The 27,606-nt window shown below is 41.6% G+C and overlaps 1 protein-coding gene across 1 annotated transcript in view; it reads left to right on the top strand.

Annotated features, from left to right (window-relative positions):
- Window positions 1-27,606, top strand: part of paxbp1 (PAX3 and PAX7 binding protein 1) — a 276,767-nt gene that overhangs the window by 149,965 nt on the left and 99,196 nt on the right. The window contains exon 7 of the mRNA XM_028799899.2: window positions 21,228-21,417. Within this exon, the coding sequence (XP_028655732.1) occupies window positions 21,228-21,417 (190 nt within the window). The remainder of the gene's footprint in view (window positions 1-21,227; window positions 21,418-27,606) is intronic.

Raw genomic sequence — 27,606 nt, 5'->3', positions numbered from 1 at the left:
GTAGTATGTATACAGTTTGTCTGCTGAGCGTCATGTGATCACAACTGAGCTGATGGTTCTTCTCTCTCTCTCACTGCGGGATTGTGGGCAATCGTCTACTATTCTCCGTCTTAGTCGGCGTGCCTCACTCATATAGTCAACATCCATACGCGCGTATACTGTTTACTACAGCATTGTGACTGGGTGTGTGTGTGCGTGTGCGCGCTGTGACATGCGAGTCCCCGTCTTGCACCCCAAAGCACAAAGCTGAGTCTCAGTACTTTAGCAACATCAGCTTTATTCAGCTTGAAACAGCAACAGTGCGGATATTTATTGTAGTGGGATCTGCCATTCTCATATACACAGATACAGCAGTCAGGCAGGGGCGTGGCCAAGTAGTACTGTGCCCTGTGCTTTTATAATGTACCTTGTTCCTTATATCACCCATTGACAGCAGGCGCTTATAGCATGTCCGCGATCTTTTCGGATTTGCTTTTACGGCGAACTGCTACAGCGCTGGGAGACTGTGATTGCTTCGGGACGCTTTTCCATGTGTCGTCCCATTGGGTGGAATCCCACAAGAGTTTAGAAACTCACTCACAACAGCCATGATTATTTTTAAAGATAAAGTACAGGTTAATTTGTTTTATGTGTTTTTACTTTATATTTTGTATTAATCATTTTTATATGAATAGTTTTGGGTTGTGGAACGAATCAGCTGAGTTTCCATTATTTCTTATGGGGAAATTCACTTTGATACACGAGTGCTTTGGACTGCGAGCACGTTTCTGGAACGAATTATGCTCGCAAACCGAGGTTCCACTGTATTTGGAATAAAAAAAAATGCTTGTTGTGCAGTCATTGCCCCTTCAGATAAAGGCACAAAGTTGCACAAAAGTTAGCAGTAAAATAAATTAATATTACTGAAAAGTTTAACTTATAATCATGGAATGCTCTGCAGTTCCAAAAGTATGGAATTTTGTTGTTTACCTTGGTGGTCTCTTCAAGACAACATTAAGGTCGTACCAGATATGCCTAGCATCGATATTTAGCAGGTCTATGAGTAACATTTATCTCAATTAAAATGATTTTTTTAATACATGTGAAATGAGCCAGAGTGTATCCAGTGTAACACTGAGGTCTAAAAGAAACCAAAATTCTTAATTATTTGGCCTTGTTTGAAGTTAGACTGCTGACACCAACTTATGTTAATAAATCCATTATTAATCTTTTTTTTATGCTTTTTTGACTGCATTATTTTCTTAATAATAGTCATTGTAGTTACATGAACACACATAACCTGTTAAAGGTGAATAACCTGGTTAAGGCAGATGCCTGGTCTCTTAAAAATCAGTGTTTACAATGTACAAGTAATATTTTGCAATTCTGCTTTGTCAAAATTCTCTGGCGTAATTAAACAGTGCAAAAAAAGTTAAAGTTCTTATTGGCTACTGTGAATTAGAATGACACCTGTGATCATTTTCTTGTGTTTTCTAAATATGTTTGCTCAGATTGGCGCTTTATGTAAAGGTTTTTGTTACTGGATTGCATGCTGAGAACTCTTCTACTTGACTGTACCCTGAGCCCTGCAAAGGACTTGGATATAAATTTACTGATTTCAGAAATATTGAGATAGATCATTTCAGCCAGGAGGTAAAATAATGTGATTATTTCTCTCTGGAAATGTTTTTGTGGGTATTTTTATCTGTGGATGCTGAAGGCATATGCAAAGCAAATAGATGCACAGGCTTACAGAGTGCAACAGACGTGTGCAGACTATAAAATCATTAGAAGTAATTCAGTTAAGGGTTAATGGCCACATAATTATGTTACATTCACTGAGGAATCTACTTCTGCTAACCAGGTCTCTCAAAATGCCAGTCACATGATTTCTCTAACCAGAATAAATGTTTACATGGCATTTTAGAAACCCAGTTTCTGTGAATAACTGCATCTTGTGGTGTCTTTAGTTGTTTTTTTTAATATTCTGATGTTTTCACATTCTACATATCAAAATATTCAATACGTATTCAAGTACAGCACACATTCATATGCCTGTTTGAAATATTTGGAAAAAATTGGTCATTAATCGATAAGATAGATGATTGTTTACAAAATAATCATTTGTGGTAACCCTAGTGTTAAGGAACAGGCTACAAAAAAACTTTTTGTAGCACTGAAAGTTCTTGAGAGCACAGTAGCCTTCATAATTCTTAAATGGAAGAAGAGAGAGCTGGCCACCCAGCCAAACTGAGCAATTGTGGGAGAAGGACCATGGCAAGAGAGTTTACTAAGAATCCAATGGTCTCTCTGGAGAATCTGTGTAGAGATGAGAGAAAGTTTGAGAAAGACAACCGTCAGTGCAACACTGCACTAATCTGTGCTTTATGACTGAATGGTCAGACACAAGCCTCTCCTCATTTGGAGTTTGCAAAAAAGCACCTAAAGGACTCTCAAACAGTGAGAACCAAAATTCTCTGGTCTGATGTCCAAGATTAGCATAATATCTGTAGGAAACAATGCACTGCTTATTACCTGTGCGATACAATTTCATTTGTGATGCATGGTGATAGTATTGTCATGCTGTGGGGTTGTTTTTCATGGACTAAAAGTAGCAGAGGCAACACAGTCTGGGAATTTTCTTGAATTGCTCATACAGAGCTCTCACTTTAAAAAATCAAACATCTCTAGAGGGGCCCGAAAGTAGCTATCCATCAACTATCCCGATCTGATAGAGTTAGAGAAGATCTGCAGAGAAGATTGGGAGAAAATCTCCAAAACCAGATGTGCAAAGTTTGTTGCATCATACCCAAAAAGACTCCAGGCTGTAGTCTTCCTAATATTTGTGTGAAATTTACCCTTAGCACGTTTCCAGCTCTGTCCCCATGTTCTTGATGAACTCATTTTAAAATAAGTTTCAATCGACTGTACTTATTCCCATCATTTTCAATGCTTCAATCATGTTAACTCTTACTATCCTTTTGCTTAACCTGAAAAGGCTAACTTTTTTTAATCATTCCTCATAACTCATCCCTTATAGTCCAGTTGCTTTTCTCTGGACTTATTTTAGTGCCTCTTAAGTCTTTTTTTGTAGCTTAGAGACCAAAACTGTATCTAGTACTCCAGATAAGGTCAAACATGTATGTTATAATGCCTGAGCATAAACTCCTTTGGTTTGTACTCCACACATCGAGGTATATAACATAAAATTCTGTTGACCTTCTTAATACAGTAGCTTCTGAACAGCATCTACAAGCTGATACTTACTAGTCATCTTCAACTCCTAAATCCTTATCATAAGTTGTACTTTCAGTTTTAAGATATCCCATTGTGTATTCAGACCCCTAATTTTTACTTCCTATGTGTAATAATTTACATGTATTATCTTCCATCTACTGCAAATATTCCCAAGACTGTATGCTGTCCAAGTCCTTCAGCAATGATTCAATTAATTCTAGATTGTCTGCCAATCCATATACAGTATCTCACAAGTGTGTACACCCCTCACATTTTTGTAAATATTTTATTATATCTTTTCATGGGACAGCACTGAAAACATGACACTTTGATACAATGTAAAGTAGTGAGTGTACAGCTTCTATAACAGTGAAAATTTGCTGTCCCCTCAAAATAACTCGACACACAGCCATTAATGTCAAAACCACTGGCAACAAAAGTGAGTACACCCCTAAGTGAAAAATGTCCAAATTGTGATTCAAAAATGTTTTTCTTAGCATGAAAAAAATGTTTCCCAAAGCATAAAGTGAGTATTTTTTTTGTCACACACTCTAAAACCTGTCAAAATTGTTGATTGCAGTTCTTTTTACTTTCTTGTATACGAGATATAGGGAAAGTATTGTAATCATCCAAAGATTCGATGTTGAGGTTTCGATGAACCTCGATGTTTTAGCCCTGCCTGACTTTCTCATATACAAAGTATAGGGAAAGTATTGGAATCCTCCAAAAGTTCCATTTCGAGATTTTGATAAATCTTGACGTTTTAGACCTCCCTGAGTCCGAAAATAACATTTTTGAAATTATGTCTGTGTGTGTGTCTGTATGTAAACACGATACTTGAGTATGCTTTCACTTAGGTCAACCAAATATCGCATACAATTTTTAGGTACAAAACATAGATTTCTATCAACTTTTGGGCTATTTCCGTTAACCAGAAGTGGTACTTTGCCTTTTATTCATACAGCTGCAGAGTCAGATTTATTCAACTTTACTTTTATAATAATTGTTCAATATATTATTAATTTAATTTGATTTGTTGTTGATTGTTCCTTAATGTACATAATATAAAAATATAATCATTGTCTTGTGGTTTACTCCTCAAATATCCATCCCCGTATCTGAGTATACAAGAAAGTCTAGGGGAGACCACTCCCAGTATCGTAGAGACCTAAATGAAAGAAATCAAACTATTTGAAATCCTGAAATTCCTACCCTTTGAACTTAGAGTAATATCAAGTTTTCACAATTTTTGAGTTGTTGTAGCACTGTTTTTATTTCTTTTTTTTTCATTTTTTTTTTGTAATATCACCAGTATAATTTAGGAATTGTTGTATTTTTCTTCTGAGCTCTTCACTTGCAGTGGTCAAGTTTGTAACCTTGTCCTGTAATACTTGTTCCCAAACTGTCCTTCAGACTGCTGCTTTAGATAAATGTCTGCTAAGCAAATACATATAAATTATAGTAGTCCACCATAGCAATATCACTATACCAGAATTTTTGTATTTAATACTAATACAAGTGAAATTGCAAGATACTCAGTACTTACTTGATACCATGGCAGTAAAAGAAATCATATCCAACTACATTTTATTTAAAGCACCTACATTATCAAAGTGAACAATATTGTGCCTTTTTCTGTAACTGCATGTCAAATTTATAAATAGTGACAGTAACATCAGCTTTACAGTACTGGTATATCCATCAATTAGTTACCTATATATAATTTAAGTTAATTTGTATTGACATTCCTAAATATCAAAATGTAATTCAGAACTTGCTTTTTAATGTGTGATAGTCAGGAAGATTCTCCCAGTGTAACAAAAAGACAGAAGGCATAAAGTCTTGGGGTATATTTTAGTGTAAGGTTTATAAAGATCATAAGCTACCTGCTTTATCTTACCCGTTGCACATTCTAAATTTATTCTTTCACATTTTCTCACCAGTAACTGAAAAATAATAATAAATAATAAAAATTAAAAAGAAATATTAGTACTACTGAAGTAGTGAATTCCAAGATAATTTAGGATATTCTCTTTTAACCAAACTCTTCTAATACTGTTTTTCCCCTCAGTAATGCTGTTTTCTTTAACTTTGCAGTCTTCAGTCTCCTTTAGATTGACTCTTCTGCATAGGATGTAATCTACCTGTGTGCATCATCTTCCTCCACTCTTGTATGTCACCCTATGTTCCTCCCTAGAATCCCTGAAGCTTACGATTTTGTTTCCCCTGACCTCCTTAAATTTTTGTGACATATGGAAAAAAGCTCCTAGCTCCTTATCACTGTGCTAAAATCCAGTTTTTGCTTTGCAAATGTGTGTTTAAGCAGAACACAGCCTGCTACAACCCCACATTCAGTCAGATGAAGGCATTGCCCAGCTGAAATTGATACAGTTCAAATCTGTATTGAAGTGTTTATCTGGTGATGCGTTTATATAGTTATATGGGTAATGAAATACCGTTATTTGAGATATGCACATTTCATGTGTGTTCAGTGTCTACAGCGACCTGCGTAAATACAGAATGACAGAGGAATTGCCACTAAATTTTTCATTTACCTGTTTTTGCACCCCTACGCAGATTAACACGACAGCTGCACAAAGTTTTACCGGCGGTTTGAGCACCGGTATGCTTGAAAGGTTGGCTAGAGGCCTACAGGTACTCCATGAGCAAGCCGTGGGGCTCAAAACTAGCCGAAACTGAGGCTCACGTCTGAGGCCGTTTTTCGAGCGTGTTCACAGATTCTGATGAGTAAGTGCAGAGGCTTGATTCTGTAACCGCTGCTGGAAAGAGGGCAAAAATGCAATACTTAAAGTCAAAGACACAGGTCAGAAGGATAGAGAGCTCACTTTTAAAGTAGCCGGCAAAGGAAATTCACATATATGACAAAGCATAGAATTGAAAGTGGGAGAAAGTTTACAGAGGCTGAACGGGAAGCCCACAAGTCATCAAGGCAGATGGGTACGCATGCCGAGAGAACAGGAACATTTAAATAAGGTGGACTGCACCTGAGTAGCTGTTGACAAATGGTGCACTTCCCGATGTGACTGATTATTGGAAGTCCGTGGGTAACGTAAATGCAGATTGAATGGTCAAAACGGCTTGCGATATAAAACGGTCAGAACGCCAAAGGTCGTCTTTTGACCAGTTCTTCAGGCTAGATCTGTGCTACTGAATTGTTTGAGTATTGGAGATACATACCGTCCTTTGTGCATATAGTAGGTGCTTCGTTTTTTTTTCTTTGTTTTGTTCACTTTTGATTTGGAAACTACTGTAAATAAATAACACCTGCACTAATTTTTCTTTTTGCAAGTGTCTTTGCATTTGACCTTGTAAATTTTTTTTGCTTGACATTTGTTTGTAAAATAGCTTGGACACTGCTGGAATAAAACAGAATCCTGTTTTTTAATAGTCTTTTTCAGTCTGAGTCTCTCTTACTTCATCCCCTGGTTGCCCTACTTGTGGGGAATTATACAACAGTGCCCTTACCTGGGGTGTCAAAGATACCACTTGTTTTGTTGCAAAATGAAAATAGTCTGAATTGATTCAGCACAACAAGCACCATTGTCATAAGTTGGGTAATGTTCAAACATTACTGCAGGCTTAAAAAAAAAAAAAAAAAAATCATGATGGTGCAACAGATTCTTCTGTGGTTGAATATTGCGGTGGTCAGATATTTACATGATTCTTTGCTAGTAAACCGTCTCTTTCACAGAAACTGGAAAAAAAACAACTTGTTACTTAAATTACAGGTTTGTTTTGAAGTGTTGGTTTAATGTGATTCTGAATATATATACCAAATTGTGAGTTTAGTTAATTTATTGAAAACTGTTTTTAAGGAAATTTTGTGAGCGTGTGTGTTCATTATACAGGCAGAGCTAGAAGTGCTACTGTTTTATTTATGTTTATTACTATTTGTATTTTCAATGTACTTTTTTTAAATTAAAAGCAAATAACAATCCATATAATTGAATCAATCTTAACAAAAACAAAATTTAACCCCCATCCAAAAGAAAGAAAGAGAGAAGAGCCAGCCAACAAAGCAAATGTTTGAAGCAGCAAGGAAGAAAGTGTCCTTTTCCTTGATTAACAAGATTATTCTAAAATAATATTGATTAGATCCTGCCATATTTTTAAAAAGTTTTGAACAGATCCTCTGAGTGAGAATTAGATTTTTTTCCAATTTCAGATAGTATAGGACATCAGTTACCCATTGACTTAAAGGTGATGGGTTGAGATTCTTCCACTTCAGCAAGATAAGTCTATTTGCTAGTACTGAGGTAAAGGCAATTCGATTTGTTTGTCCTTCACCACCCACAGGGGATGCACAAACCAGTGTGTTTCTTTCCAAGCCCGGATAAATGGGGAGGGTTACGTCTGGAAGAGCACCCGGTGTAAAATTTTGCCAAATCAATATGCGGACAACAATACAAATTGCCATACCGCATCGGTCGGGCCCTGGGTTAACAATGACCGTCAACAGGGTGCTGCCGGAAATTGGGCTACTGTTAGCCGAAAGAGAAGAGGAGGGGAGAGATGTGTCCAGGGGCAAGAGGAGAGGAGGAAGGTAAAGAGAGTGGAACTGAGGGTAGGAACTTTGAATGCTGGCAATATGACTGGTAAGGGGAGAGAATTAGCCGATATGGTGGAGAGAAGGAAGGTTGATATATTGTGCGTGTAAGAGACTAAATGGAAGGAGAGTAAGGCCAGGTGTGTTCATATTATTCTGTCATGGTGTGGATAGGAGGAGAAATGGAGTAGGGATTATTCTGAAGGAACAGTATCTCAAGGGTGCTCTGGAGGTGAAAGAGTGTCAGACAGAGTAATGATTATGAAGCTGGAAATTGGATGTGTGATGATGAATGTTGTTAGTGCATATGCCCTGCAAGTTAGGTGTGCAGTGGATGAGAAAGAAGATTTTTGGAGTGAGTTGGATGAAGTGATTGGAGCGGATTTCAATGGACATGTTGGTGAAAGGAACAGAGGCGACGAGGAGGTGATGGGTAGGTATGGTGTCAAGGAGAGGAATGAAAAAGGTCAGAGGATCGTGGATTTTGCCAAAAGGATGGACATGGCTGTGGTGAATGTGTATTTTAAGAAGAGGGAGGAACATAGGGTGACGTACAAGAGTGGAGGAAGATGATGCACACAGGTAGATTACATCCTAAGCAGAAGAGTCAATCTAAAGGAGACTGAAGACTGCAAAGTAGTGACATGGGAAAGTGTAGTTAAGCAGCATAGGATGGTGGTCTGTAGGATGACGTTGGAGATCAAGAAGAGGAGGAGAGTGAGGGCAGAGCCAAGGATCAAATGGTGGAAGTTGAAAAAGGAAGACTGCAAGGGTGAGTTTAGGGAGAAGGTGAGATAGCACTGGGTGGTAGTGAAGAATTACCAGACAGTTGGCAAACTACAGCAGATTTAGTAAAGTAGACGGGAAGAAGGGTGCTTGGTGTGACATCTGGACAGAGGAAAAGGAAACCTGGTGATGGAATGGGGAAGTACAGGAGAGTATACAGAGGAAGGGGATGGCAAGAAGAAGTGGGATAGTCAGAGAGATGCAGAAAGTAGGCAAGAGTACAAGGAGATAAGTCACAAGGCGAAGAGAGAGGTGGCGAAGGCTAAAGAAATAGCGTATGATGAGTTGTATGAGAGAAGTTGGTCACTAAGGATGGAGAAAAGGACTTGTACCGATTTGCTAGACAGGTTAGAGTAATAAAGGATAAAGATTGAAACATACTCACAAGCGAGGAGAGTGTGTTGAGCAGATGGAAAGAGTACTTTGAGAGGCTGATGAATGAAGAGAATGAGAGAGAAGAGGTTGGATGATGTGGAGATAGTAAATCAGGAAGTGTAGCAGATTAACTAGGAGGAAGTAAGGACAGCTATGAAGAGGATGAAGAATAGAAAAGCCATTGGTCCAGATGACTAACCTTTGGAAGCATGGAGGTGTTTAGGAGAGATGGCAGTGGAGTTTTTAACCAGATTGTTTAATGGAATCTTGGAAACTGAGAGGATGCCTGAGGAGTGGAGAAGTGTAATGGTGCCGCTATTTAAGAATAAGGGGGATGTGCAGGACTGTAGTAACTACAGGGGGATAAAATTGATGAGCCACAGCATGAAGTTATGGGAAAGAGTGGTGGAAGCTAGGTTAAGAAGGGAGGTGATGATTAGTGAGCAGCACTATGGTTTCATGCCAAGAAAGAGCACCACAGATGCGATGTTTGCTCTGAGGGTGTTGATGGAGAAGTGCGTCTTTGTGGACCTGGAGAAAGCATATGACAGGGTGCCTCAAGGGGAGTTGTGGTATTGTATGAGGAAGTCTGGAGTGGCAGAGAAGTATGTTGTACAGGATATGCACGAGGGACGTGTGACAGTGGTGATGTCTGCGGTAGGAGTGATGGATGCATTCGAGGTGGGATTACATCAGGGATCGGCTCTGAGCCCTTTCTTATTTGCAGTGGTGATGGACAGGTTGACAGATGAGATTAGACAGGAGTCCCCGTGGACTGTGATGTTTGCTGATGACATTGTGATCTGTAGCAGGTTGAGGAGACCCTGGAGAGGTGGAGATATGCTCTAGAGAGGAGAGGAATGAAGGTCAGTAGGATCAAGACAGAATACATGTCTGTAAATGAGAGGGAGGTCAGTGGAATGGTGAGGATGCAAGGAGTAGAGTTGGCGAAGATGGATGAGTTTAAATACTTGGGATCAACAGTACAGAGTAATTGAGATTATGGAAGAGAGGTGAAAAAGAGAGTGCAGGCAGGGTGGAATGAGTGGAGAAGAGTGTCAGGAGTGATTTTGTGACAGACGGATACCGGCAAGACTGAAAGGGAAGGACGGTAGTGAGACCAGCTATATTATATGGGTTGGAAACGGTGGCACTGACCTGAAAGCAGGAGACAGAGCTGGAGGTGGCACAGTTAAAGATGCTAAGATTTGCATTGGGTGTGACGAGGATGGACAGGATTAGAAATGAGTACCTTAGAGGGTCAGCTCAGGTTGGACGGTTGGGAGACAAAATCAGAGAGGCGAGATTGCGTTGGTTTGGACATGTGCAGAGGAGAGGTGCTGAGTATATTGGGAGGAGAATGCTAAGGATAGAGCTGCCAGGCAAGAGAAAAGGATGAAAGCCTAAGACAAGGTTTATGGATATGGTGAGAGACGACATACAGGTGGTGGGTGTAACAGAACAAGATGCAGAGGACAGAAAGATATGGAAGAAGATGATCCCCTGTGGCAACCCCTAACGGGAGCAGCTGAAAGAAGTAGTAGTAGTCCTTCACCACTTTAAGCCCATCTGGGAGTACACTGAACACAGCTGTTAATGGGTTACGAGTGATTGTGACACCAAAGGCTACCTGATAGGCATTCAAAGATTTTGGTCCAGAATGATGTTGATTTGATCCATGCCTAAAACATGTGAAGTTAGAGCTAGATTGCAACATTCACAGGTTGAATCTTGCCCTGGAAACATTTTGGATAGTTTTAATTTTGATAAGTGCTCTTGATAGAAAATTTTAAGTTGAATGATTGAGTGCTTTGTGTATACGGAGCTAGAGTGTATTCTGTGCCTGGCTGCCTTCCACTCTTTTTCTGAAATGTTAAGTGAAAGATCCTTTCCCCATTATGCCCTGGTATCTTCTTATATATTACTAGCCATCCTCCGTGACTTCGCCTGTGTAGTAGTGAAACAGGACAGTGAGAAGAGCCCCGCCCAGCTTTCTACTCCTTGACTCGGCCCGCAGCCTCTGTCTTGGATTAGAGCGAATATATCGCATCTGCAAGTGAACTATGATTCTTAGCGCAATGACATTACCTGCAGTCAGTTAATTCTAACCATTCAAATATACTGTATTACATATGTGCCTTTACTCATCAACTTTAGTTTATCTTCAGAAAGCAAACAAATGTCATACATTTCCTGTTTGCATGTTTAAAGTCACCGAGGTGGTCAAAAAACTCCTTGGTGGCAGGGCCCCAGGGGTGGATGAGATACGCCTGGAGTTCCTCAAGGCTCTGGATGTTGTAGGGCTGTCTTGGTTGACACGTCTCTACAACATCGCATGGACATCAGGGACAGTGCCTCTGGATTGGCAGACCGGGGTGGTGGTCTCCCTCTTTAAGAAGGGGGACCGGAGGGTGTGTTCCAACTACAGAGGGATCACACTCCTCAGCCTCCCTGGAAAAGTCTATTCGGGGGTTCTGGAGAGGAGGGTCCGTCGGATAGTCGAACCTCAGATTCAGGAGGAACAGTGTGGTTTTCGTCCTGGTCGCGGAACAGTGGACCAGCTCTACACCCTTAGCAGAGTCCTGGAGGGTGCATGGGAGCTCGGCCAACCAGTCTACATGTGTTTTGTGGACTTGGAAAAGGCGTTCGACCGTGTTCCTCGGGGAATCCTGTGAGGGGTGCTCCGGGAGTATGGAGTACCAGACCCCCTGACAAGGGCGGTTCGGTCCCTGTACAACCGGTGTCAGAGCTTGGTCCGCATTGCCGGCAGTAAGTCGAACCCGTTTCCAGTGAGAGTTGGACTCCGCCAGGGCTGCCCTTTGTCACCGATTCTGTTCATAACTTTTATGGACAGAATTTCTAGGCGCTGCCAGGGTGTTGAGGGGGTCCGGTTTGGTGGACTCAAGATTGGGTAACTGCTTTTTGCAGATGATGTTGTCCTGTTTGCTTCATCAGGCCGTGATCTTCAGCTCTCTCTGGATCGGTTCGCAGCTGAGTGTGAAGCGGCTGGGATGGGAATCAGCACCTCCAAATCCGAGACCATGGTCCTCAGCCGGAAAAGGGTGGAGTGCCCTCTCAGGGTTGGGAGCGAGATCCTGCCTCAAGTGGAGGAGTTCAAGTATCTTGGGGTCTTGTTCACGAGTGAGGGAAGAATGGAGCGTGAGATCGACAGGCGGATCGGTGCGATGTCCGCAGTGATGTGGGCTCTGCATCGGTCTGTCGTGGTGAAAAAGGAGCTGAGCCATAAGGCAAAGCTCTCAATTTACCGGTCGCTCTATGTTCCTACCCTCACCTATGGTCATGAGCTATGGGTTGTGACCGAAAGAACGAGATCGCGAATACAAGCGGCTGAAATGAGTTTCCTCCGCAGGGTGTCTGGGCTCTCCCTTAAAGATAGGGTGAGAAGCTCAGTCATCTGGGAGGGGCTCAGATTAGAGCCGCTGCTCCTCCACATCGAGAGGAGTCAGATGAGGTGGCTCGGGCATCTGATTAGGATGCCTCCTGGACGCCTCCCTGGTGAGATGTTCCGGGCACGTGCAACCGGGAGGAGGCCCCGGGGAAGACCCAGGAGATGCTGGAGGGACTATGTCTCCCGGCTGGCCTGGGAACGCCTCGGGATTCTCCCGGAAGAGCTAGAAGAAGTGGCCAGGGAGAGGGAAGTCTGGGCATCTCTGCTCAAGCTGCTACCCCCGCGACCTGACCTCTGTACTGTACTCAGTAGTGAAGTATGCTGCTTTACCCGTCTCTGTGATTATGCATTTCTGTTAACACAGAACATGTCGTATTAATAGTGAGGTATGCTTTTTGCTTTAAAGCAAAAGTTAATTTTATTTTGTTATTAGCAAATGGAGCAACTGGAATGTTATGAACTAGAAGTTTACCATCTATATCAGTGGTGAACCCATTGTGGCTTCAGGTTTTTGTCCCAATCAACATCTGATTTTATTCAAACCCCTACCTTATTACACCACCCTCATTAATTTGTAAAAGGAAGCAAAATGATAGCAAGATTAATTCCTCTATAATACAGATTCCTACACAGTCCCAATAAAGGAACAGAGTTTTTAATTAATTATTTGACTGCAGCTGGTATTTGCAGTTCATGTTTGCTGAGGAAATCTCATATACTACTGTGGGAAGTTGTACACTGTCAGTGCAACAGTTGCAGCAAGTAAAAATTGAAGCAAAGGTGTCTATTTAGCATGGTCAACACTGGCGATGAAATGGGCTATTTCATTTGTTAAATGAATTTCATGGGTTCTTCCATTTGTTAAATGAATTTTATTTTAATACAGTGGAACCTCGAGATACGATCACCTCTGTATACGAGAAATTCAAAATACGAGGAAAGTATGAGCGAGAAATTCAGATCTAAATGCGAGCATTGGCTCGCGTAACGAGCCACGAGCCAGGCTGTGGGTATAGCTCGCGGCTTAGCGAGGGGGCGTGGTAGCAGTTGCGAGCCGCGATCTGTGGTGTCTGCGTTTCTCACTTAAGTGCACAGGTGGGAAACTGCCCACATCCATGATTGTTCCTGTGGCTGATGGGCTCCAGCTGCCATGTCCTCCCCGCATATATAGAGAAGCGCGAGCCGGTTAAGGGGGAGAAAAAGTAAAAGGAGAGAGAGAGAGTGAGTGAGTGTGTGTGTGTGTGAGAGTGTGTGTGCAGGCTCGCGTGTAGCTGAACAGGCGAGCCAAACAGCTGAAGCAGGACGGTGTAGAGAAGGTCAGCTGCATTAAGAGTGTCTCGCCTGTTGCAGAGCCCGCAGGTGAGACGCTAACAGAGAAGAAACACCGGGGATTGTCATCTGTTTTTTAAAGACTGCATCCTTTTGACGTTTTAACCTCGTGTTAAAGGATTGTTATTCTTGTGTATTTTAAACCTCCACTTCACAACTGTTTTAAGGATTATTTATTTAAAGATTTATTGAATGCTCTACTGCACTTTGGACACCTGTTTTGATTCTTTTAATAATCAGTTATATTATTTACCAGTGTTATTTATTAAAGGTAGACTACAGTATATATAATTTATCAGTGTTATTTGTTAGGAAAATTGATTTTTATGTTAATATATTTGGGGTGCGGAACGGATTAACTGGATTTCCATTTTTTTCAATGGGGAAGTTTGTTCTAAATACGAGAAATTCGCTATACAAGCTCAGTGCTGGAACGAATTAAACTCGTATCTAGAGGTTCCACTGTATTAGCATTTCACTGCCTCGATGTGCAAAGCACATGTCCCTATTATTTCAGTGTTAACAGAAATGCGTATTTGCTGAGACAGCAAAACAGCACACTTCATTGCTGAACATGAATATGTCATTTGTGTGTTTTTTGAAGCCAAACTAATATTTAGAACATTTAAAATATGACAAACACAGTAAAAACACTTGTGTCATCCATTTTAATTGTTAAGATTGACTACAGGCAATGTCAGTCCTACTAATTTCCAAATTCTGGATTTGTATGTGGACAATAAAAAAAGTCAGATTACTTATATAAAATGCTGAAAAAATAGCACCACAAAAAACTTTTTACAAGAATTCTGAAATAATGGACTAATATAAAACTGACAAGATTGATTTCACACAGAAAACCTTAGTTTTAACAAATGTGAAATAGGTGGATAAGATTTGGATAATTGAAGCACCAGGAATTTGTAACATTAGATGTTTTAATCCGTTTGACTCATTTGTTACATACTACTCTACTAAATTTCTTAACCAGCTAGTGATACAAACATATATCTTATAATAACTAATGCTACAAATCTTGGACAAACCAGATTTTAAATCCATTATTAGAAAAACAGTTTAAAATGAACATATCCTGAATTATCTTGGAATTAAGTAGTTATTATTATAATGTTTGAATTTTTATTTTTAGTATTGATTTCAGCAGTGTTTTTAATTACCAATGAGAAAATATGAAAGAATATGTTTAGAATGTTCAAATAGTAATATAAAGCTAGTAGTTTGTGATGATGATAAACTGTATTGAATTACCCCCTTAGATTATTGCGTTCCCTCCCTAACTTGTTAAACTGGATAATCCTTGTGTGTATCACACATTAAAATGCAAGCCTTGCACTGTATTTTGATATTTATGAATTTCAATACTAGTTTAGTTAAATGATAGCTGATTAACTACTTTATAGATATACAGTTGAATCAGAAATACAGTGATCCCTCGCTATATCGCGCTTCGCCTTTCGCGGCTTCACTCCATCGCGGATTTTATATGTAAGCATATTTAAATATATATCGCGGATTTTTCGCTGCTTCGCGGGTTTCTGCGGACAATGGGTCTTTTAATTTCTGGTACATGCTTCCTCAGTTGGTTTGCCCAGTTGATTTCATACAAGGGACGCTATTGGCAGATGGCTGAGAAGCTACCCAACTTACTTTCTCTCTCTCTCTCTCTCTTGCGCTGACGTAGGGGGGTGTGAGCAGGGGGGCTGTGTGCAGCTGCTTCCTGAAACGACATGCTGTGCTGCACGGAGCTTCGCATACTTAAAAGCTCAAAGGGCACGTATTGATTTTTTATCTCTCTCTCTATCTCTCTCTAACTCTCTCTCTGCTCCTGACAGGGGGTGTGAGCTGCCGCCTTCAACAGCTTTGTACCGGCGGTGCTTCGCATACTTAAAAGCCAAAAAGCCCTATTGATTTTTTTTTTGACTGCTTGCTTTGCACTCCTTTGAAAAGGAAGATATGTTTGCATTCTTTTAATTGTGAGACAGAACTGTCATCTCTGTCTTGTCATGGAGCACAGTTTAAACTTTTGAAAAAGAGACAAATGTTTGTTTGCAGTGTTTGAATAACGTTCCTGTCTCTCTACAACCTCCTGTGTTTCTGCGCAAATCTGTGACCCAAGCATGACATTCTAAAAATAACCATATAAACATGTGGTTTCTACTTCGCGGATTTTCCTATTTCGCGGGTGGCTCTGGAACGCAACCCCCGCGATGGAGGAGGGATTACTGTATTCAACTCCCTAAAGATTGTAAGTGTTTACCAAATAGTTTTTTCAAAGAGCTATATTTTGCTTCTTTATCAATGTGTTATACGTAAAATCAACAAAGAAAATATATGATGTAGTATTCGTGAGTAATAGGATATGTTATTAATACAGCCATGTCACAGTTATCCAACCCCTGCATAATATTGCTTTTTTTTTTTTTTTAAACCACCTGCTAGTTTTTATGGCCTTAATTGGAGATAAAACATAATTAAGCCTTTGGGAATTCATCAGTAATCCTTAATTGGCTTCAACTGTGATGTATATATGAACTCCACCCATGAAGGTGTTGAAAATGAATTGCAATCATGGATAATAATAATAATAATGCATTTTATTTATAGGGGCACTTTACATTAGCAGTAAATCTCAAAGTGCAACATAAAAAGATTAAACAAAGGCAAGGCAAGATAAAAACAGAGATAAAACAAGAATAAGACTAAGGAGCTTTCACAAAAGCTGAGAATTAAGTTACTTCATTGCACCTGAAGGGCATCGGGTATAAGAAGATCACCCAAAAATCGAACATTCCAAGAGGCACCATTTGGCAGCATTACAAGGAAGTTTAAAACTTTTATCTGCAAACCTGCTTGACTGAGGGACAAAGCTCAAAATTATATCAAGAGCCCTTACAAGCTTAGTCAGGACAACTAAGAAAAACCCGTATGTTACTGCAAAACATCTACAGGATGACCTGAGGAATACAGGGGCAAGTGCTTCAGTGGCAGTTATAAGACGAGCACTGAATAAACAAAGACTTAATGGCAGCACTCCACTCTTGACTACATTGAACATCAAAGGTCGACTAGAATGCCAGGATATATTTGGATAGGCCTGCAGAGATTTGGGAAACAGTTCTATGGACTGATGAAACTAAATTGGAACTGTTTGGACACATGGACCAGTAGTATATCTGGCATGAGAACGGCCAGGCTTATGACCAAAATAATGCACTTAACTGCGTATCTGGATTCCCATACATACCTGGCCATTTTAAAGAGGAACATGATGCCTTCTGTTCAGAAATTGAATCTTGGTGATCGTTGGACTTTCCTTTAAGACAGTGATCTCAAGCACACCTCCAAGTTAGCCAAAGCTTGGTTGAGAAAAAGATCCTGGAATGTTCTAGAGTGGCCTGGAGGCTGTTTCACAGAAAGAATGGGCTAAGACTCCCAACAGAGAGATGTAAGAAGCTCGTCAGCACTTATCGAAAACATCCATCTATCCTCTTCCGCTTTTCTGAGATTGGGTCGCGGGGGCAGCAGCTTGAGCAGAGATGCCCAGACTTCCTTCTCCCTGGCCACTACTTCTAGCTCTTTCGGGGGAATCCCAAGGCGTTCCCAGGCCAACCGAGAGACATAGTCCCTCCAGCATATCCTGGGTCTTCCCCGGGGCCTCCTCCCGGTTAGAAGTGCCCGGAACACCTCACCAGGGAGGCGTCCAGGAGGCATCCTGATCAGATTCCTGAGCCACCTCATCTGACTCTTCTCGATGCGGAGGAGCAGCGGCTCTACCCTGAGCCCCTCCCAGATGACTGAGCTTCTCACCCTATCTTTAAGGGAGAGCCCAGACACCCTGCGGAGGAAACTCATTTCGGCCGCTTGTATTTGCGATCTCGTTCTTTCGGTCACTACCCATAGCTATTGACCATATGTGAGGGTAGGAGCATAGATCAACTGGTAAATTGAGAGCTTTGCCTTGTGGCTCAGCTCCTTTTTCATCACGACAAACCGATGCAGAGCCCGCATCACTGCGGATGCCGCACCAATCTGCCTGTCGATCTCCCGCTCCATTCTTTTCTCACTCATGAACAAGACCCCGAGATACTTGAACTCCTCCACTTGGGGCAGGATCTCACTCCCAATCCTGAGAGGGCACTCCACCCTTTTCCAGCTGAGGACCATGGTCTCGGATTTGGAGGTGCTGATTCCCATCCCAGCCGCTTCACACTCGGCTGCATACCGATCCAGAGAGAGCTGAATATCACGGCCTGATGAAGCAAACAGGACAACATCATCTGCAAAAAGCAGTGACCCAATCCTGAGCCCACCAAACTGGACCCCCTCAACGCCCTGGCTGCACCTAGAAATTCTGCCCATAAAAGTTATGAACAGAATCTGTGACAAAGGGCAGCCCTGGCGGAGTCCAACTCTCACTGGAAACGGGTTTGATTTACTGCCGGCAATGTGGACCAAGCCCTGACACCGGTTGTACAGTGACCGAACAGCCGTTATCAGGAGGTCTGGTACCTCTTACTCTCGGAACACCCCCCACAGTATTCCCCGAGGGACACGGTTGAATGCCTTTTCCAAGTCCACAAAACACATGTAGACTGGTTGGGCAAACTCCCATGCACCCTCCAGGACTCTGCCAAGGGTGTAGAGCTGGTCCACTGTTCCGCGACCAGGACGAAAACCACACTGTTCCTCCTGAATCCTTGGTTCGACTATCTGATGGACCCTCCTCTCCAGGACCCCTGAATAGACTTTTCCAGGGAGGCTGAGGAGTGTGATCCCTCTGTAGTTGGAACACACCCTCCGGTCCCCCTTCTTAAAGAGGGGGACCACCACCCCGGTCTGCCAATCCAGAGGCACTGTCCCTGATGTCCATGCGATGTTGCAGAGGCGTGTCAACCAAGACAGTTCTACAACATCCAGAGCCTTGAGGAACTCCAGGCGTATCTTATCCACCCCAGGGCCCTGCCACCAAGGAGTTTTTTGACCATCTCAGTCCCAGAGATGGGGGAGCCCACCTCCAAGTCCCCAGGCTCTGCTTCCTCTCTGGAAGGCATGTTAGTGAGATTGGGGAGGTCTTTGAAGTACTCCCCCCACCAACCCACAACGTCCCGAGTCGAGGTCAGCAGCGCACCATCCCCACCATATACAGTGTTGACACTGCACTGCTTCCCCTCCTGAGACACCAGATGGTGGACCAGAATCTCCTTGAAGCCATCCGAAAGTCGTTCTCCATGGCCTCCCCAAACTCCTCCCATGCCCAATTTTTTGCCTCAGCAACCACCAAAGCCGCATTCCGCTTGGCCTGCCGGTACCTATTAGCTGCCTCCAGAGTCCCACAGGACAAAATGGTCCTGTAGGACTCCTTCTTCAGCTTGACGGCATCCCTCACCGTCGGTGTCCACCAACAGGTTCAGGGATTGCCACCACGACAAGCACCGACCACCTTACGGCCACAGCTCCGGTTAGCCACCTCCCCAGTAGAGGCACGGAACATGGCCCATTCTGACTCAATGTCCCCCACCTCACTTGGGACGTGGTCAAAGTTCTGCCGGAGGTGAGAATTGAAGCTACTTCTGACAGGGGACTCTGCCAGACATTCCCAGCAGACCCTCACAACACATTTGGGCCTACCAGGCCTGACCGGCATCCTCCCCCACCATTGAAGCCAACTCACCACCAGGTGGTGATCAGTTGACACTCTGCCCCTCTCTTCACCCGAGTGTCCAAGACATGTGGCCGCAAGTCCAACAGCACGACCACAAAGTCGATCATTGAACTGAGGCATAGGGTGTCCTGGTGTCAAGTGCACATATGAACACCCCTATGCTTGAACATGGTGTTCGTTATGGACAATCCGTGATGAGCACAGAAGTCCAATAACAAAACACCGCTTGTGTTCAGATCAGGGGGGCCATTCCTCCTAATCTCGCCCTTCCAGGTCTCACTGTCATTGCCCACATGAGCATTGAAGTCTCCCAGCAGAACGAGGGAGTCCCCAGAAAGTATGCCCTCTAGCACCCCCTCCAGGGACTCCAAAAAGGGTGGGTACTCCAAACTGCTGTTCGGCGCATACGCACAATCAGTCAGGACCCATCCCCCCACCTGAATGCGGAGGGAGGCTACCCTCTCGTCCACTGGGGTAAACCCCAGTGAACAGGCTTCAAGTCGTGGGGCAATAAGTATGCCCACACCTGCTTGGTGCCTCTCACCAGGTGCAACTCCAGAGTGGTAAGAGAGTCTAGCACCTCTCATGGAGATTGGTTCCAGAGTTCAAGCTGTGCGTCAAGATGAGCCCGACTATATCTATAAAACCTAATCAAAACAGTTGTTAAAAATTATAAAGGGTAAAGGAATATCTAGAAAGTACTGATGCTGAGGGTTGAATAATGCTGCACATGGACATTTTCTGAAAAGTTATCTTTCATTTTAACTCAAGCTTAAGTCCTTTTATGTTCTCAAAATAACTCTAAAACTGTGTCAATGCATGTTGTTTGTTGTTTAATAAGGCTTTTTGTCATATATTTTTATTTACCTCGATTCATATCACTATAAATGTCTTTCGAGGTGTTTTACACTGTAGTACATTGCGGTGAATGCTGACAACAGTCAGTCTAGTGCCTTTACAGAGACTTCTTGCTGGCATGAGGTTTCTGAGAAGCATGATGACTGAACCAATTTTAAGTTTGACTTTATGCGGAGGCATGCCAGTGGGAGTAATGGCTGCCCGGCGGGTCATGGGAATAATTCCGCCGAATCGCCAGTCGGCATCGTTTATGGTCGGAACTACGACGGTATGTGATTTTCGAACCTCCGACTTTCGTTCTTGATTAATGAAAACATTCTTGGCAAATGCGTTTGCTGTCGCGCGAATTGTTGGCCCTGTAGTGAGCGTGCCATGGTCGGCTGCTTAGTGAATTGTTGGTGGGCGGGGCTCGGTCTTGCGTGCGTCTTGCTTGCCATGGACTTAGTGAATTATATATAGATAATACAGTTTAATTTGTACACTTTGAATTAGTAATGTGTATGTATGTATTTGAAACATGCAAGATAATTGTTAACAGACATAACATGGGGGAGAAAAGGTTAACATTACATAGGGTGAACTTCATTAATCTTTATGGTTTGTTAAGCCGTGGGACATATTCAGAAGTTTTTTCTATTATTTTTCCAAGAGTTTGGGTGGATTTTTTTAAACATTTATCTTTACCAACCTGGAGTCATTATGAGTTTACTGAACATATGCATCATTGAAGATTATGTTATAATTATTTTCTTTTAAAGTTTAGTTTTTTGCAATTTCCTACATTTTAACCAAACAAAATTCACATATTTTAAGTTGTATTTCTAAAAATAGCATGCTTTCCTTACCTACCATTGTGATGTTCAGATTATACTTGCAGGAATTTTCTTTTTCATAGAGTTCATATAAAGAGAATTTGGAAAGGTTTTAAAATTTGAATTGATGTAAATATTACACCAGACCAACTAATAGTTTCCATTTTAAAAGTATATTTTCATTTTTATTAGGTATGAATCAATGAAGGAAGTTCACTCAAAGAATCGGAAGCAATATGAACAGAATCAGCAACAGCTAGAATCCTCTACCTGCTTGATAGAGAGGCTGGAAGGCTCCTCTGATGGCATTGCTGACCAGTATAAGTTCTTGCAAGAAATGCAAGGGTATGTCCGAGACTTGCTTGAGTGTTTCAGTGAAAAGGTAAGGGGGATTTGGCATTTTTTCAGATCAATGACAGATTTTCTTTCCAAATGATTTGTTTTCAATAATCATTGTATATTGTTTTTTTTATTCACTTAGTATGTTATTTTTTCTGCCATTATCCAGTAATGTAAATTCAGATGAGTTAGGACCAACAGCACATTTTAATTTATTTAATATACTACGATATAAGTGGTGTAATTAATTACAATTCAAGATGACCTTTCAAGCTTTGGGACTTGGAAGATAGTGTTTACTGAAGCCAGTATTGTCGTATGTCAAATATCCAGAATATTAGTATGTAAATGGTACAGAGAGGACAGAGATATATTCAGGATCCTGGGTAATTATACTAAAACCTCCCTCCAAGCTGACCTACAAAGAGGTTATTACAGAGTGAATGCATTTTTATGTAGTCCTGCATCAACATTTCTGCAAAGCTTTGTAGGCAAGAAGTGGATTATTGAAAAAAGATTTTGATAAAAACTATGAAGTTTAGACAGTTGAGTGCATATACTGTGGTGTGTAATTATTTCAGCCTTGTCTGAAATGTAGTTGATAACATTTATGCTTATTTTAGTCCATAATAGTTGTTAAGGAAGCGTCATTGAGGAGAGTTGGAATAATTCTTTTAATATTGGAGATCTTTGTAGGACTGAAGACTATGTGTTTCTATATAGATGTTTCATTTTTAGTGGTAATATTTTGAAAACAGCTATCAGGTAATTGATTTCTTTATGCATATTTGATTTGACATGGGACATTACAAATATTCTCCCATCTCTGATGGTGCTTTGCCGTTGTATTGGTTGACTCTCTGTTATCTTAATTCCATTTCATTTATTAAATGAAATGTGCAATAATGCATCTTAAAAATGCCTTTCTAATTACGCCATTTATGCATCTTAAAAATGCCTTTCTAATTATGCCATTTATAGGACAGCAGAGTGTTTATACTGCTTTTACACTGGCTATCCGTTCTGTGCCACAAGTAATAAGATTGGTAAAACCGAGAAAAGACAATTTCTTTTGCTGTGGTAAATAAGCACAAAAACTGGTTGTGTATAATGAATACGTCAAAAAGATAAACATTCCAGAAAAGTTGTATGTATGTATTCATATGTGTTTAATAAAAAGTGAAGATGAAGGCACCCTGTGATGGAATTGTTGAGGGCTGATTAACACTAGAATTACCAAAGCCTATTGAAAAAAAATGTAAACCTTTACCACCTTAAATCCGTTCGCACCTCTCAATCAGCGTCTTTTGTTTTGTAAATGTGTCGATAAGCACAAGCAGCTATCTATCCCATCCACCCATTGCTGCAGAAACAGCAAAAAGCTCTTCCCGCTCAAGCCTTGTTTATCTGGGAGTGAGGTACCAGGAGCTGTATAGTGTATATAATATATCATTATTTGGAAAACATGCATTTCATGTGTGTTCTGTATCTAAAAAGATCTATGTAAGTTTAGCATGACTGAAATGTTGAACACATACCTAAAAGACAAAGTTTTTTCATGTTTTAGTACCAACGACAAAATTGTGAAATGAAATGTACAGTGTATGAAGACTGAACTCCATATATCAAATAAGCACTTTCATAAAAGGTACAAGTATAACAAATCAAGTGCGCTTTTATTCAAGACAATAACCGAAGAAAAAGAAATTGGGTTAGTGTACAAGGTTATTTCTTCTTCTTCTTTCGGCTGCTCCCGTTAGGGGTTGCCACAGCGGATCATCTTCCATATCTTTCTGTCCTCTGCATCTTGTTCTGTTACACCCATCACCTGCATGTCCTCTCCCACCACATCAATAAACCTGCTCTTAGGCCTTCCTCTTTTTCTCTTGCTTGGTAGCTCTATCCTTAGTATCCTTCTCCCAATATATTCAGCATCTCTCCTCTGCACATGTCCAAACCAACGCAATCTCGCCTCTCTGACTTTGTCTCCCAACCGTCCAACTTGAGCTGACCCTCTAATGTACTCATTTCTAATCCTATCCATCCTTGTCACACTCAATGCAAATCTTAGCACTCTACTTAACTCTACTACCTCCAGCTTTGTCTCCTGCCTTCTGGTCAGTGCCACCGTCTCCAACCCATATAACATAGCTAGTCTCACTACCGTCCTGTAGACCTTCCCTTTCTGTCTTGCTGATATCCGTCTGTCACAAATCACTCCTGACACTCTTCTACCCCCATTCCACCCTGCATGCACTCTTTTTCACCTTTCTTCCCCAATTCCCATTACTCTGTACTGTTGATCCCAAGTATTTACACTCATCCACCTTTGCCATCTCTACTCCTTGTATCCTCACCATTCCACTGACCATCCTCTTATTTACACACATGTATTCTGTCTTGTTCCTACTGACCTTCATTCCTGTCCTCTCTAGAACATATCTCCACCTCTCCAGGGTCTCCTCAACCTGCTCCCTACTATCTCTACAAATCACAGTGTCATCAGCAAACATCATAGTTCATGGGGATTCCTGTCTAATCTCGTCTGTCAACCTGTCCATCACCATTGCAAATAAGAAAGGGCTCAGAGCCGATCCCTGATGCAATTCCACCTCCACCTTGAATGCATCCGTCACTCCTACTGCAGACCTCACCACAGTCACACTACCCTCGTACATATCCTGTACAACTCTTACATACTTCTATGCCACTCCCGACTTCTTCATACAATACCACAGCTCCTCTTGAGGCACCCCATCATATGCTTTCTCCAGGTCCACAAAGACGCAATGCAGCTCCTTCTGGCCTTCTCTATACTTCTTCATCAACACCCTCAGAGCAAACATCGCATCTGTGGTGCTCTTTCTTGGCATGAAACCATACTGCTGCTCACTAATCATCACCTCCCTTCTTAACCTAGCTTCCACCACTCTATCCCATAACTTCATACTGTGGCTCATCAATTTTATCCCCCTGTAGTTACTACAGTCTTGCACATGCCCCTTATTCTTAAATATCGGCACCAGTACACTTCTCCACTCCTCAGTTATCCTCTCACTTTCCAAGATTCCATTAAACAATCCGGTTAAAAACTCCACTGCCATCTCTCCTAAACATCTCCATGCTTCCACAGGTATGTCATCTGGACCAATGGCTTTTCCATTTTTTCATCCTCTTCATAGCTGTCCTTACTTCCTACTTGCTAATCCGTTGCACTTCCTGGTTCACTATCTCCACATTATCTAACCTCTTCTCTCTCTCGTTCTCTTCATTCATCAGCCTGTACTGAGTACTCTTTCCATCTGCTCAACACACTCTCCTTGCTTGTGAGTACGTTTCCATCTTTTTCCATCCTTGCTTGTGAGTACGTTTCCATCTTTATCCTTTATTACCCTAACCTGCTGCACATCTTTCCCAGCTCTGCCCCTCTGTCTAGTCAATCGTTACAGGTCCTTTTCTCCCTCCTTAGTGTCCATCCTCTCATACAACTAATTATACGCCTTTTCTTTAGCCTTCGCCGCCTCTCTCTTCACCTTGCGCCTTATCTCCTTGTATTCTTGTCTACTTTCTGCATCTCTCTGACTATCCCACGTCTTCTTTGCCATCCTCTTCTTCTGTATACTCTCCTGTACTTCCCCATTCCACCAACAGGTTTCCTTTTCCTTCTTCCTCTGTCCAGATGTCATGGCAACCATCCTTCTTGCTGTCACCCTTACTACATCTGCTGTAGTTTCCCAACTGTCTGGTAATTCTTCACTTCCACCCAGTACCTGTCTCACCTTCTCCCTAAACTCAACCTTGCAGTCTTCCTTTTTCAACTTCTACCATTTGATCCTTGGCTCTGCCCTCACTCTCTTCCTCTTCTTGATCTCCAACATCATCCTATAGACCACCATCCTATGCTACTTAACTACACTTTCCCCTGCCACTACTTTGCAGTCTTCAATCTCCTTTAGATTGACCCTTCTGCATAGGATGTAATCTACCTGTGTGCAACTTCCTCCACTCTTGTACGTCACCCTATGTTCCTCCCTCTTCTTAAAATACATATTCACCACAGCAATGTCCATCCTTTTGGCAAAATCCACTATCCTCTGACCTTTTTCATTCCTCTCCTTGACACCATACCTACCCATCACCTCCTCGTCTCCTTTGTTCCCTTCACCAACATGTCCATTGAAATCCGCTCCAGTCACTTCATCCAACTCCAAAAATCTTCTTTCTCATCCACTGCACACCCAACTTGCTGGGCATATGCACTAACAACATTCATCATCACACATCCAATTTCCAGCTTCATAATCATTACTCTGTCTGACACTTTTTCACCTCCAGAACACTCTTGACATATTGTTCCTTCAGAATAACCCCTACTCCATTTCTCCTCCTATCCACACAATGATAGAATAATTTGAATCCACCTCCAATCCACCTGGCCTTACTCCCCTTCCATTTAGTCTCTTGCACGCACAATATGTCAACCTTCCTTCTCTCCATCATATCGGCTAACTCTCTCCTCTTACCAGTCATTTTGCCAGCATTCAAAGTTCCTACCCTCAGTTCCACTTTCTTTACCTTCCTCCTCTCCTCCTACCTCTGGGCACATCTCCCCCCTCTTCTTCTCCTTCTTCTGCCAACCGGATGCCCTTCCTGACGTAACCCTCCCCATTTATCCAGGCTTGTGACCAGAATGAAGAAACGCCCTAGTTTGTGCATCCCCTGTGGCTGGGTTAGTGTACATGGTTATTTTCCTTGATTTATTTACTGAAGTCACTTCAGTACTCATGTAGTTTGTGAGCATGCCTGTGTGAATCAAACACAGGAAGCTCTACAGTTGTGACTTTACGCTGTAGGTAAATACGTAAATAAATCAAGGTAAATAACAATCGATCTGTCTTTGATATAAGTAACATGTAAACATTTTTACATAAAGACCATCACAAAACATATTCACAAACTGGACTTTGCACGATACCTTGGTGAGCTCTGTAAGCCGTGCTGTTTCGTTGAAGGACATATGTAGGGCAGGATGACGGCGGACCTCTTGCTGCATCCAAACAGTGCCATCTTTCGCATTTACACCTGGTGCTGCTGCGTTGTTCTTATGTGTGAGTGGACATTTCTTGCGGGAAGGGCTTCTATTCTCTTTCTCCGATGTAGAACCCTCGTTCTCATCTGAGTTCACCTCTGTTATAGCATGTCTTTATTTGAAAACAGCAGTGTCAGTTCGGGGGGCGCGTGAACACGACTGAGAGAACAAAACTGAATTAAAAAAAAAAAAAACGCTAACCTTTACAAGTACCATACATTTACACCGGCTGTTACAGACTCAAATTAAATGTGTGTTTTTTTATTATAATAGTAACAATAAGAGCATCTCACTGCTCAAAACATTTATTTGGTGACGCAGCAAGGCATGAACCCTGCGACCTCTTGATTATGATTCAGCAGTTCTTACCGCTGTACTACCAAAGCAGTTTTGACACCAAAGTACACCAATTTGATTTCTTTTTCTTTGGTTATAGTCTTGAATAAAAGTACACTTGTTTTCTTATATTTGTACCTCTTGTGAAAGTGCTTATTTGATATTTGGACTTCAGTCTTCACACATTATACACTTCATGTCAAAATTTTTTCATTAGTACTAAAACATGAAAAAAGTTTGACATTTTAGGTATGTGTTCAACATTTCTGTCATCCTACACTTACATAGATCTTTGTAGACACGGAACACACATGAAATGCATGTGTTCCAAATAACGATATATTATTTACACTATACAGCACCCAGTATCTCACTCCCAGATAAACAAGGCTTAAGCTGGGAGAGCTTTTTGCTGTTTCTGCAGTGGTGGAAGGATGGGATAGTAGGCAGCTTGCTCTTATCGATACATTTACAACATAAAAGATGCTGACGGAGTGGTGTGACCGGATTTAAGGTGGGCCAGGTTTACAAGTTTTTTCATAGACTTGGGTAATTCTAGTGTTAATGCTTTGCAAGCCCAGTTCTGCTGGAATAGGTTCCCTGTGTTAACTGGTTAACTCTAATTTTATTATGTATCCTATTATGCGTATGTTAAATGTTTAGGTTCATATACATTAATGTATTCAATTATCTAAGCCTATGGTGGATGGGATGTTGCAGAGTGGAGCTAGAGGTTGTGTATTTGCGGGCGTTTTGGAGTTGGTTGTGTAATAATGGTGTTTTCATTTCCATACATTTGAATGTCTT

This window comes from Erpetoichthys calabaricus, chromosome 4, assembly GCF_900747795.2.
Source record: "Erpetoichthys calabaricus chromosome 4, fErpCal1.3, whole genome shotgun sequence".
NCBI lineage: Eukaryota > Metazoa > Chordata > Cladistia > Polypteriformes > Polypteridae > Erpetoichthys > Erpetoichthys calabaricus.
The sequence above is the reverse complement of the archived record's forward strand: the minus strand, read 5'-3'. Positions and strand labels throughout refer to the sequence as shown.